The following is a 13,437-nucleotide window of genomic DNA, read 5'->3' on the forward strand; positions in this document are numbered from 1 at the left end:
CGCTATCCAGCATGCATCTAGAGTGTTAAATTCATAAGAACGGAGTAACGCAATAAGCAAGATGACATGATGTAGAGGGATAAACTCAAGCAATATGATATAAACCCCATCTTTTTATCCTCAATGGCAACAATACAATACATGCCTTGCTTCCCCTACTATCACTGGGAAAGGACACCGGAAGATTGAACCCAAAGCTAAGCACTTCTCCCATTGCAAGAAAGATCAATCTAGTAGGCCAAACTAAACCAATAATTCAAAGAGACTTGCAAAGATATCAAGTCATGCATATAAGAATTTAGAAAAGAACCAAATAATATTCATAGATAATCTTTTCATAAATCCACAATTCATCGGATCTCGGCAAACGCACCGCAAAAGAGTATTACATCGAATAGATCTCCAAGAACATCGAGGAGAAATTTGTATTGAGAATCAAAGAGAGAGAAGAAGCCATCTAGCTAATAACTATGGACCCGAAGGTCTGTGGTAAACTACTCACGCTTCATCGGAGAGGTAATGGTGTTGATGTAGAAGCCCTCCGTGATCGATTCCCCCTCCGGCAGATCGCCGGATAAGGCCCCAAGATGGGATCTCACGGGTACAGAAGGTTGCGGCGGTGGAAAAATGGTTTTGTGCCTCCCCCTGATGTTTCTAGGGTATAAGAGTATATATAGGCGAAAGAAGTACGTCGGTGGAGCTACGAGGGGCCCACAAGGGTGGGGGCGCGCCTACCCCCTGGGCGCGGCCTCCTGCCTCGTGGCCTCCTCGTGGAGTTCCGGACTTCGACACCAAGTCTTCTGGATTGCTTTCGGTCTAAGAAAGATCCTCGCGAAGGTTTCATTCTGTTTGGACTCCGTTTGGTATTCCTTTTCTGCAAAACTCTAAAATAGGCAAAAAAACAGAAACTGGCACTAGGCCTCCGGTTAATAGGTTAGTCCCAAAAATAATATAAAATAGCATATTAAAGCCCATTAAACATCCAAAACAGATAATATAATAGCATGGAACAATAAAAAATTATAGATACGTTGGAGACGTATCAATGACCAAATGTTGTTTGGAGTCCCGGATGAGATCACTGACATGACGAGGAGTCTCGAAATGCTCGATAGGTAAAGATTGATATATAGGACGATGGTATTCGGACACCGGAAGTGTTTCAGAGGGTACCGGGTACTTATCGGGTCACCGGAAGGAGTTTCGGGCATCCTCGGCAAAGATATGGGCCTTATGAGCCAACTGAGGGAACACACCAGCCCACAAGGGGCTGGTGCACCCTCTATGGGGCCGTCCCTATGGGGAAGGAACGGAAAGTGTGGAGTTGGACTCCCACTTCCTTCCCTCTTCCCCCCTCTTTCCTTCCCCCCTTGTCCATACAAGGAAAGGAGCGCAGGAGGGCAGGAGCCCTAGGGCCGGCGGCCAGCCCCTAGGGGGGCGCCATGGCTGCCCTGGCAACCTCCCTCTCCCCTCCCACCTATATATACATGGGAAGGGGGTGCCACACAAGAACACAATATTGTCTTAGCGAGGTGTGGCGCCCCCGTCCACTGTTTACTCCCTCGGCCATATTTCGTAGTGTTTAGGCAAAGCCCTACGGAGATCACATCACCATCATCGTCACCACGCCGTCGTGCTGCCGGAACTCATCTACTACCTCACCATCTTGCTGGATCAAGAAGGCGAAGGACGTCACCGAGCTGAACGTGTGCAAAATGCGAAGGTGACGTGCATTCGGTACTAGATCGGTTCGAGCGCGAAGAAAGTTCGACTACATCAACCGCGTTCTAAAACACTTTCGGTTGCGGTCTACGAGGGTATGTAGACACACTCTCCCCCTTCGTTGCTATGCATCTCCATGGATAGATCTTGCGTGTGCGTAGAATTTTTTTTGTTTTCCATGCAACGTTTCCCAACAGTGGCATCCGAGCCAGATCTATGCATAGATGATATGCACGAGTAGAACACAAAGAGTTGTGGGCGATGATAGTCATACTGCTTACCACCAACGTCTTATTTTGATTCGGCGGTACTGTGGGATGAAGCGGCCTGGACCAACCTTACATGTCCACGCACATGAGACCGGTTCCACCGACAAACATGCAACTAGTTTTGCATAAAGGTGACTGGTGGGTGTCTGTTTCTCCTACTTTAGTTGAATCGAATTTGACTACGGCCGGTCCTTGAAGAAGGTTAAAACAGCAAACTTGATGAAACACCATTGTGGTTGTTTGCGTAGGTAAGAACGGTTTTTGCTAGATGCCCGTAGCAGCCACGTAAAACTTGCAACAACAAAGTAGAGGACGTCTAACTTATTTTTGCAGGGCATGTTATGATGTGATATGGTAAGATATGATGTGATATATGTCGATGTATGAGATGGTCATGTTTTGTAATATCGACAACCGGCAGGAGCCTTAGTGTTGTCTCTTTATTGTATGAAGTGCAAACGCCATGTAATTGCTTTAGGTCTCTTAGAATTTTGCATGTGGTGGGGACCCCAACCGACTGGAGGGGTGGGGACCCCAATTTTGCATGTGGCGCTGCAGTTAGGTCTCTTAGAATCAGAATCTTGTTCCCCGGCAACAGCGTTGTTGTGGCGATGACGGCGTTGTGCGGATCAAGCATAAGGATTCCCCAAATCCTGGTCCACCTGGTTAGCGACAGCATCATCGATGATGTAGAGGATGGTGGGGGGGTCATCTGGTCACTGCTCTTTCGGAATGGTGGATATGGTTGTGTCTTCGCAAAGAAAGTTCGACTACATCAACCGCGTTCTAAAACGCTTCCGCTTGCGGTCTACGAGGGTACGTAGACACACTCTCCCCCTTCGTTGCTATGCATCTTCATGGATAGATCTTGCGTGTGCGTAGAATTTTTTTGTTTTCCATGCACGTTTCCCAACAGTGGCATCCGAGCCAGATCTATGCGTAGATGATATGCACGAGTAGAACACAAAAGAGTTGTGTGCGGTGATAGTCATACTGCTTACCACCAACGTCTTATTTTGATTCGGCGGTATTGTGGGATGAAACGACCCAGACCAACCTTACATGTCCACGCACATGATACCGGTTCCACCGACAGACATGCAACTAGTTTTGCATAAAGGTGGCTGGCGGGTGTCTGTCTCTCCTACTTTAGTTGAATCGAATTTGACTACGACTGGTCCTTGAAGAAGGTTAAAACAACAAACTTGATAAAACACCGTTGTGGTTGTTTGCGTAGGTAAGAACGGTTCTTGCTAGATGCCTGTAGCAGCCATGTAAAACTTGCAACAACAAAGTAGAGGACGTCTAACTTATTTTTTAGGGCATGTTGTGATGTGATATGGTCAAGATATGATGTGATATATGTTGATGTATGAGATGATCATGTTTTATAATATTGACAACCGGTAGAAGCCTTCGAGTTGTCTATTTATTGTATGAAGTGCAAACGCCATGTAATTCCTTTAGGTCTCTTAGAATTTTGCATGTGGTGGGGACCCCAACCGACTGGAGGGGTGGGGACCCCAATTTTGCATGTGGCGCTGCAGTTAGGTCTCTTAGAATCAGAATCTTGTTCCCCGGCAACGGTGTTGTTGTGGCGATGACGGGGTTGTGGGGATCAAGCATAAGGATTCCCCGAATCCTGGTCCACCTGGTTAGCGGCAGCCTCATCGATGATGTAGAGGATGGGAGGGGGGGTCATCTGGTCGCTGCTCTTTCTAAATGGTGGATCGTGTTATCTCGGTGGTCTTGGAAGGTGTCTCCCGACGGTGTGGATAGTTCCACTTCATGTCTTGGTCCTATGGCTTCTTCTCCGACCGACAACATTCAGAATGTGTTGTTGGAGGGGCTTGTGAAGTTACGTCTCCCCGGGTATATTTGTCTAGATCTAGGGTGTTCGTCCAACCCTCTTCATCACCTTCTTCTCCGAGACAGTGATATGTTTTCAGATCGTTGTGACCCTCATCTTCTGTCTTTGACCGACAACTTCCTTGCCGCTTGCGTTAGCAACATTTCCCTGCTCCATTGAGAGTTCTAGAGGCGGCATCGAGCTTCTTCTTCTTTTTCATAAGGGGCGGCATTGAGCTTCTTCTTTTTTATGAGAGGGCGGCATCGAGCTGCTTCTTCTAGTTCTTCTTCTTCTTCTTTATGAGGGGGCGGCATCAAGCTTCGCTCCCGACGCGTCACAGATGAATGCAGAAATCGATTTACCCACCTTCGACCTTGTATTCTGAACTTAAAGGGTTGATCGACTTTAATACATTACATGACCTTTTGGCCTTTTTTTATCGAAGGAAAAAAGTATTACCAATACCAAGACCGTGTCCGATTCTGCAAAGCAAAGAAGAAGAAAAGAAGAAACGGACGCGCGTGCGTGCGCACGACGCCACGCGACACCACCCGCCGACCACCGCACCGTCGGTCGAACCAAGGAGAAGCATCCACCCCCCGCACGCACTTCCCCGTCCAGATCGATCAGGCCGCCGGCGCGCTCTGCTCCCCCCGATGCAGGACCAGGCCGGGGCCGCCTCCGGCTCCGGGGATCCGGACCCTCCGCCGGAGCACGCCGGCGGCGAGGGCGGCTCCTCCTCCGCCGCGGCCGCCGCCAGGCTCCCCTCCCGCAACGCCTCCTCCAAGTACGACTTCGTCAAGGTCAGTCCTCCCCGTCGCCCTCCCCTTCTCCCCCATCCCTCGCTCCCCACCATTCGGCTCATCACGTTTATCACTTCTCTGCCGTGGTTGCGCCGTCAGGTCAAGGTCTGGCTCGGGGAGAACGCCGACCACTACTACGTCCTCTCCAGGTTCCTCCTCAGCAGGATGCTCACCGTCACCAAGGTCTCTGCTTTTACTCAATTTTTCCCCCTCTGTTTAATCCGCTGTGTCGACTCAAGGTTGCCTATTACTCCCTCTGTAAACTAATATAAAACCGTTTAGATTTCCCTTGCCATAATCGAATACTACAAACGAATAGTGAAAAATATGCTACGCTTCCAACAACTTACACTTCTAGTTTCGATATCAAGTAGTACCAACGAAGGACTGTACAAACTACAAAGTGTAAGCTAACAACTTTGGTCATCTTTCCCGCCTCCTTCTTCAGATTCCGAACCACGTCGCCATTAAGATTGCCCTTGAGCTCAAGAAGTTGCTCGTCGACAACAGCCTTCTTGATGTGTATGTTTGTTCGCCCTTCACTCTATATCCCCCCCCCCCCCTGTGTTCTATATTGCTTACACTGTTCACCATGCTCTTTCCTTCGGTTCTTTTTTGTGGTGTACGTACTTAGTCATGCATGAATTCGAACAATCTGCTACTTCTTTCTGTTGATTCTCTTGTTAATCATATCGTGTATATACAGCAAAATTTGCCTTAGGCTCATCAAGCTATACTAATTGTGTTCTTCTGCATATATGTCGCCGTCTCATTTTCACCTATTATTTTAGAATAGCCCACTGTTCAAATTTTAGTATATCCCTAGGTGCAGAGCGCCTGTTGCTTGTAGCATGAAATTTTGTCACTAGCCAGAAAGTGTCAATCAAGTCGCGTGAATTGTGATATGTGAATCACTGAAAGATTTATTTAAGTAAGTAAAAACACTTTGTTATTATACTTGCTTCAAGCGATCCTATGTTGTTTATGTTAAGCTTCATGCACTAGCCAACGCAACCAAAAGTCCGAACTGATGGAAAGGGCTAGACAATTCACATATACACTTCAACAGTTTCCCACATGTTTTTCTTTTGTTTTCAAATGATGAAAGTGTCGTATACATAATATTGTCCAATCATTATTGTTGTCATGATAGCAAAATGAAAACCTTACTGATAAGGTTTGCACTTAACTAATTTGTGTATCATCATTCATCAATTCCTGATTTTTAGACTTATATATGCTAGCAAATGTTTTGGGCAGTTCACAGAGTGACTTAGAGGCCAACCTTTTCAAGGTGACTACCTTTAACTTCATTTAAATAGACATGTTTGTTATTTTGTTAACTTAAAAATACTAGTTTATTTACAGCTAATGGAGAAAAGGGGATATGGAGAGGACTACATTAATCGATATAAGATGATGACAAGGTGTGTTTTTGGAGGAAAGGCTGCTCTATTTTGAATAATATAATGTTTGGGACCTTACTAGAGTAGGCTCCCTCGGACTTCTTTTCAATTGTACCTTATTAATGATAATGAATTCCATAGTTTAAGGTGGTAACCTTATATTATTGTTGTCTTCATGTCAAGTCTACTTTGCAGAAGCTTTACTTCAGTGTCATTTTGATAACATGTTTATGCTCTATTTATCCTTAACTGCAGATTCCATCATCAAAGAGTACCACTAGTAATTTTGGTGTGTGGAACTGCTTGCACTGGAAAATCAACAATTGCTACACAGCTAGCTCAAAGGCTCAACCTACCAAATGTTTTACAGGTTTATTTTCTCTTCCCGTTGTATGTGCCATATATAAGAGTCCTGTTTGCTACCATTGTCACCTTGACTTCATTTCTTGATTATAACATGTAGACAGACATGGTATATGAGTTGTTGCGGACATCAACAGAGTGAGTTTCTTTTCCTGGTCTTGGTTATTCTCTGCCATATGAGTTGTTTGATGTGCCCATGGTTCCCCATTTCCAAAACCTGTGGTCTGTGTATAGATTACTGATCTCAACAACACATGCAGTGCCCCGCTAACTTCAGTACCTGTGTGGGCTCGGGATTTTAATTCACCTGAAGAACTTATCACCGAATTTTGCAGAGAATGCAGAGTTGTTCGCAAAGGTATTTATTTTTTGTGTGGAAAGAAGGGTTTTGTATTGCACACATAAAAGCTGCTTACTTTGGATATAATTAGTTGCAGGCACTCATTTTTTTTGCTTGCTGTTCACATTTACTAGGTTTGGCTGGTGATTTGAAGAAAGCAATGAAAGATGGGAAGCCAATTATAATAGAGGTATGTTGTTATGCCTTACATGTTTCTCCTGAAAACAAAAAACCATATTTATGGGTTGCACTGTGAAATTAATTTTGTGAAAATACCTCAGCTCTATATTGTTTTTTCATTTTAATTCCTACAGCATGGTGTTCAAATGCCTGTTCGATTGGATATTATTGAGCGGAGGGCCTAGCAGTAGGGTTGGATACTATAGAGGACTTCTTCTGCACATTGAATACTAACTGACACTAAAGTCTTCAGTTCTATTGTTTCTTAATTGTACAGTGCCAATTAGTATGTGTAGACATGTCATATGATGTTACAGGGTCATTTTACATTGATCATTACCTTCTATTGCAAAACGAGACATAATTTGGGATGGTTATCAAAAACTTCTACCAGCCATTTTGCTTGCATTCCCATCATCCAACTTCAGTCACAACACTAACTGGCCTTTTGGATTTCCTTCTAGAAGGATGTACATTTGTCCTTGTTAGTGTTCCGTGGGTATATTGTCCAAACATGAGCAGAGGATGCAACAATGAAGGGAGGCGTCAGTAGCTGATATGATATTTTCCCAAACATGCCAACACAGCAACATCGTTATGTTAAAATGGAAATTTTTGTTCACATACATGTGGTATCCTCTCTCCTGTGGCTTTCGTGCCCAACCGCACCATCCATCACCCTCAATGTCTCGCTCTCTGTCAACCATGTTGCTGTCGCTAGCTTTCGAATGAATCAGAGGCTCAGAGCAGATCATTACTTTCTACTCCCTCCGTCCCAAATTTCTTTTCTTAGATTTGTCTAGATACGGATTTATCCAGTCACGTTATAGTGTTAGATACATCTGTATCTAGACAAATCTAAGACAAGAATTTTGGGACGGAGGTAATATAATTGTGTTCGTGTGTATGTTAGCTATTCACTCTTCCGTCGTTTTGTCTTGAGAGTATTTGTTCAAATTCATGGCATGCATACGAGTACCATCGGCGGGTGAGAGCATGAATGGCGCGGGGGATTCATGGATCACTTTTCTTTCTCCCCCTTCTGTGTGAGACAGAAAAAATATTTGGCTGATAGTGGGGCCCAATCTGACAGGGCCATTGGGCACCCGCATCCTTTTTGGAAAAAAATGATATGGAAATACCAGCTAACTAGTCTGGAGACAGGCAAACTGTCATATGTCAATGTCATCCATAAAAACCTATGGAACTGAAAACGGTTGGAAAGTCGCAACTTTTTAATGGAGGAAACAAGAACAGAAAAATGTTTAAAAGCGGAAAAGCCCAAATTACCCTTCTTTCCAAACCTGTAAAGACTCGGAGGCAGATCTGTGCTGCATTGGTTTAAGCTGTCTATGTTTGCTTCATCCGTCACAGATCTTCATGGATCAAAGTGGAGTGCACATATATATTTATATGTGTGAACATTACATAACATGTGTACAGAAATTGCTCGTTGACAGCATAGTCCACTCCTGCTTTTGCGGCATGGCAGAACTTCACTGGCAATTAAAATTATTTTCTTTTGGATGTGAATAATCTGACAGTCCACACATTTCTGCTGTTGCTCAACATGGTTAGAACCTTTAAAAAATAGATCCTGCATAGCTCTACACTACCACATTTACTTTCTAGCACTTGTTGCATTTGAGATTAGCTAGTGATGTCTGACCAGTAGTACAAAGCAGAAGATGGATTTTGTTGGGGATGGTGGGGTGACCAGTAATACAAAGCAGAAGATGGATTTTGTTTGGGATGGTGGGTGGGAGCTAGCCAAAAGATCTGTAGCATCTGTATTTAGTTAGTGTGCCCCACATGTGTAAATTATGCCTAATTTTGGCTGATATTTTGACTTCAGGGAATTCATTTGGATCCAAGCATTTACCTGATGGACGAGGAGAATGCAGATGACAATTCCAGAATTGAGAAAAAGGTTGAATCTGGAAATTCATCCATCTCTGCAGAAAAGAAAACAGAACAGCAATCAGAAAATGGTCTACCTGAGAACATTGTAAGTGTTCTAAAGGAAGATATCATACAAAGCCAGGACTGCCTGCCTGAGAGTAGGACCAGTGAAGGTCTGTCTGGTGCTGACAGCCATGAGATTACCTCTTCTGATTCTGAAGAGAAAATTCTCAAAGCTGAAGGTAAGTCAAATTACTCTGATAAATGTGACCCATGTTACTGTTGTGTGGTCAGTATGACAACATGGCTGGTGTATGCCAAAGTAAATCTCTATTTCTTGTTCTAGTTGGTGGAAAAATATAGTATCTGGGGAAGTAAAGGATCAGATCCTGTATGGTTCTTACAGAATACTGTACTGTGCCATGTTCTAGTTGGTGGCCAGTCACTGTCTTTATACTTTGTAGGCAATGGACAAAAGGATTTGGACCAACAGAAGAGCAACAGTGCCAAGAAAGACAAGCCTGCTGCTGAACCGATAGTTGTTCCAATTGTGTTGAGGATGTCTGATTTTGATCACAAGGTGTGTTGTCTACCTGGTTTATAAATTTAAATGTGTTTCCATATATTTAATTTCTGGGTTCATACATCAAACGAACAAACCTACTTCCATCAAAAGTTTGTTTTGCGTTTCTGACCTCTCCAAATAACCAAGTTGAAGGCCTACCTTTCTTCTCTTTCGAACTGGTTCTTTCTCTGAAATTGCTCTTGCCTGGAATAGGTGCAGCGTCCCAGCTATAATTTCTAAAATATATCCAGAACACATATCTGGCTTCCATATTTAATATTTTCTGTTTTGCGTTTCTGACCTCTCCAAATAACCAAGTTGAAGGCCTATCTTTCTTCTGTTTCAAACTGATTCCTTCTCTGAAGTTGTGCTTGCCGGAAATAGGCGCATCGTCCCAGCTAGAAATTCTAAAGTATATCCAGAACACGTATCTGGCTTTCATATTTGATATTTTCTGTATTTTACACACTCATATTATTTGGTTTGTTAGCTCATTTCATTCTCGTTCAGATTTGCTTTGTTTGTTTGTTCAGGCATTGTTAGAGGAATGGATAGCCACTAGAGCTATCAGAGATAATTGCCTTCCTCAGGTATTCCTGAAAAGCTTGAGTACACAAGTAAATTATTGTTTTGTCTTGGTACTATCCTGTAAAATCGTATGGTATAAGCATAGTTTCTTCTTTTTTTCATGTAAGCATGGTCATCATAAGTGACATTAAATGATTAGTCTCATGAAAACTTGGAAGGAAAGCTCCATGATGTCTACCATCTGACTAGCAACTGTGCTTTGTTTTTATTATCCTCGTTTTAAGGCTATACCGGCAAGCATGCTGAGTCGACTGTGCTTTGTTTTTATTATCCTCGTTTTAAGGCTATACCGGCAAGCATGCTGAGTCGTTATTAAATGTCAATCTATTATTGGTCTATATCTTTTACAGAAACCATGAATTGGTATTAGGTGATAAGAATTATCCGTATCATTGATACAATTAATACCAATAACCATCTAGCTCTGTGATGCAATTATTACTAACAACCATCTAGCTCTTTGATGCAGTTACTAGTAACAACCATCTAACTCTGTTATAGTCCTGATATCAGAATATACTCCCTCCGTCCCAAAATAAGCGACGTGGCTTTAGTTCAAGTTTGAACAAATTTGAAGTAAAGCCACGACACTTATTTTGGACGGAGGCGCTATATGCAAAGTGGTGCAGCATACTTTCCCTATGCGACTTTAAGTAGCCTTGTTTAATGAAATATGAGCATGAGATAATTGTAACTCCTTGACATTCCCCATTTTATCTTTTACCATATTTTTTATGCTTAACGTCAATGTTTGAATTTTGAAGTGACATTACCCAGTACCGAGTATCATGTTTCCTTTTTTCTTCTTTCTTAGAAAAAAAAACTGCAGGTTAGCATCTGACTTTTAGTTGATGTTGTTCAGGATCATCGAAAGCTTATAAACAACCTCAAACTTATTCAGGATTATCTTTGCTCTTTTGAGGCACAGGTAATTTTTCCTTCATCGGTCAAAAGTGTGAAATTTGTTCCTTGGCGATGACCCATTTGTCAAATTTGTCACGTTTAAACTGCTATAAAGCCCCCCCAACAGGGTATTTGCCCATGAAAAATGTGAAATCAGCTAGTCATGTTTTACTTCAAGATGTCATTTTTTTACAAGAGCTATTTACCCAAGGAGTCAAGGATCATGTTGTTTCTTGTATTGAATCACCATCTTTTCTAGTTTAGTGTTTCATTGTTTGTTTTCTCTAACCTACTGTCTAAATCTGATCAGGGATTGACTGTTGTTGACATCTCAGCAAACTCGTTTCCTCAAACGTTAGATTGGCTTCATGGCTATCTTCTTCAGGTACCTGAGAAAAATTAGCAGATTTATTTTCTTAAAGATTGCATTCAATCTTTTGCAATTTCTAAAATAATGCACTTCATAAATATTGTCATGTCCAAAGAAGTGCTATGTAGTGTAACGTACTCAATTTTGCTAACACAGAGTCCTGTCATCAGAAAGACCCAGCTACTTTCGATCAGTTAAAACACCATTTCTTAACCTTATATCTTTTTTGACAGTGCATTGAGCGCGGCCTTCTGGCTGCATGTTCAGAAGGCCCCAAGCAATAGGAAAACCAATTAACATGACAGGTATCTGCTGTTTCACTTTAATAGAAGGCATATTTCTGGAAAGTACTTTATTTTCCATTATTGACGTGTTTGTTTGCTAAAAAGTCTCTTAAATACAATGCCTATTCTTTAAAAACTGGTTATGGGAAAAGCTTTTTTTTTATCAGACTTACCGTTACCGTGTGAACTAATTTTTTCCGAGACTGTTACTTACAGTTCTCGTAAGCACACAAGGCGATGTGAGAGAGACTCAACAGAATTGCTCGGCGTGGAATCTGTTAGCATACATAATCTTTTCTCACTTTGCTGGTTATATGTAATGTGTATGATCTCTAGTCATGGGTTGTTTGCGTTGGGCATAATAGAGTATAATCTTCTTCCTTTAAGTTTGGTGTGTTTCATTTGTGTTGTAATAGTAAGTGCTAGCAACTTGTGCAAATTATGAATCCATGACTGGGTTAATCATGGCCACATGACCACATTATAACTTAATTGAGAAATGGAGTGCAACTCAGAAGGTATGTTTTTGTTCTCAGGCAATGCTACTCCATATCCTAAGTTCTTTCAGATGAGCGTCACAAGTTGAGGGGGGCATCTCAGTGTCAGCAATCCAAAACAGTGCTATAGTACATGATAACAGCAACAAAAAAAAGGTTGTCGCATGGAAGAAATCGGTCGCCTCCTGTGCCGTTAGATAGTCGCCTTTGCCTTGCGCACCCCCCTTCCAACCAAAAACTGTGAACGACACCAGCACTGCTTTGCAACATCGTAGCCTTGTAGACCACCAACATTGCTAGCCTGCCCCCTAACTAGCCGCAGCTCGTGCTCTTGCAGCATCGCTGATGTTCCCCTGAAGCATTGGTGACACTCCCATAGTGGTCGCAGCATTGAAAATGTTGCACCGACATGAAGGAGGCCGTCGACGACTAGTTCGCAACAGGGCCTCCTTGTACTAGGCGACATGTCGGTTGCAACATACGATGCTCGTCGGAGAACCTTGGTGATGGCATGCAATAGCCCCTGTCACCTATAACACCCCCATGCATTTCACCCCCTCCTCGCAGCACCCTGGCGACGGCCTGTGAACGCTGACGGTTGTCTGCACCAACAACACCGACCCTTGCGGCATCTCCCCCTACAAAAAATCTATCAAATCCAATCACTACTATAAACCTAATAACTTTATTGATGACAACATTTCATACTCATACTTCTGCACTTGCCTTTCAAGTTAGAAACAAAAAAAATTGGCTTATCCCAGTGGACGCATCGGCTGCCATTGGATGTGCCGCACAGATCTTAATGTGTTAACTTTTGAAACTCGTTAGCTAGGACACAAAAGCCGTGCAAAATGCATCATATTCAAACATAACCCTCCTACTGCATTGGATCAATTCTCACTTCCTCTTTCCTTTTCTTTTTATCATGGCAAATTTAATCTTTTTTTATGTTCACACGTAAGGCAAATTTTAACATGCTCCCTCTTCCCTCTTTTTTTACATGTGAGGTAAGAAGGTTTAACTAGACCACTAACTAATGAGATCAACTGTAGATCCACTCCCTCCGTTTCTAAATACAAGTCTTTCTAGAAATTTTCACTATGGCTACATATGGATGTATATAGACGTAGTTTAGAGTGTAAATTCACTCATTTTGCTCTGTATGCAGTCCATATTAAAATCTCTAAAAAGACTTGTATTTAAAAATGGAGGGAGTATTATATAGTCTTACCTTTCATGTAAAAAGAGGGGTAAGAGGGAGCATGTTAAAACTGCTCAATTTGTTTTGTGTACACAGCAGATGCACAATATTTTTTTTTGTCTTTCAAACATGGCAATTTCATTTTCCATGTCTTTCTTGTAAGCATTTAGATCACTGAAGTAGTAATCTAAA

General features: G+C 42.5%; 1 protein-coding gene across 1 annotated transcript; it reads left to right on the forward strand.

The window, feature by feature from the left end:
• Positions 1 to 4,353: 4,353 nt before the first annotated feature.
• On the forward strand, positions 4,354 to 12,079 carry LOC119304290. The gene is made up of 16 exons (XM_037581468.1): positions 4,354 to 4,643; positions 4,743 to 4,826; positions 5,092 to 5,165; positions 5,904 to 5,937; positions 6,012 to 6,070; positions 6,305 to 6,419; positions 6,513 to 6,550; positions 6,673 to 6,770; positions 6,887 to 6,942; positions 8,788 to 9,076; positions 9,299 to 9,414; positions 9,933 to 9,989; positions 10,850 to 10,915; positions 11,201 to 11,275; positions 11,494 to 11,565; positions 11,761 to 12,079. Exons 1-15 carry the CDS (start codon positions 4,497 to 4,499, stop codon positions 11,542 to 11,544), a joined length of 1,359 nt encoding a protein of 452 aa, XP_037437365.1. The 5' UTR covers positions 4,354 to 4,496; the 3' UTR covers positions 11,545 to 11,565; positions 11,761 to 12,079.
• Positions 12,080 to 13,437: the final 1,358 nt, after the last annotated feature.

Source organism: Triticum dicoccoides, chromosome 5A, assembly GCF_002162155.2.
Source record: "Triticum dicoccoides isolate Atlit2015 ecotype Zavitan chromosome 5A, WEW_v2.0, whole genome shotgun sequence".
NCBI lineage: Eukaryota > Viridiplantae > Streptophyta > Magnoliopsida > Poales > Poaceae > Triticum > Triticum dicoccoides.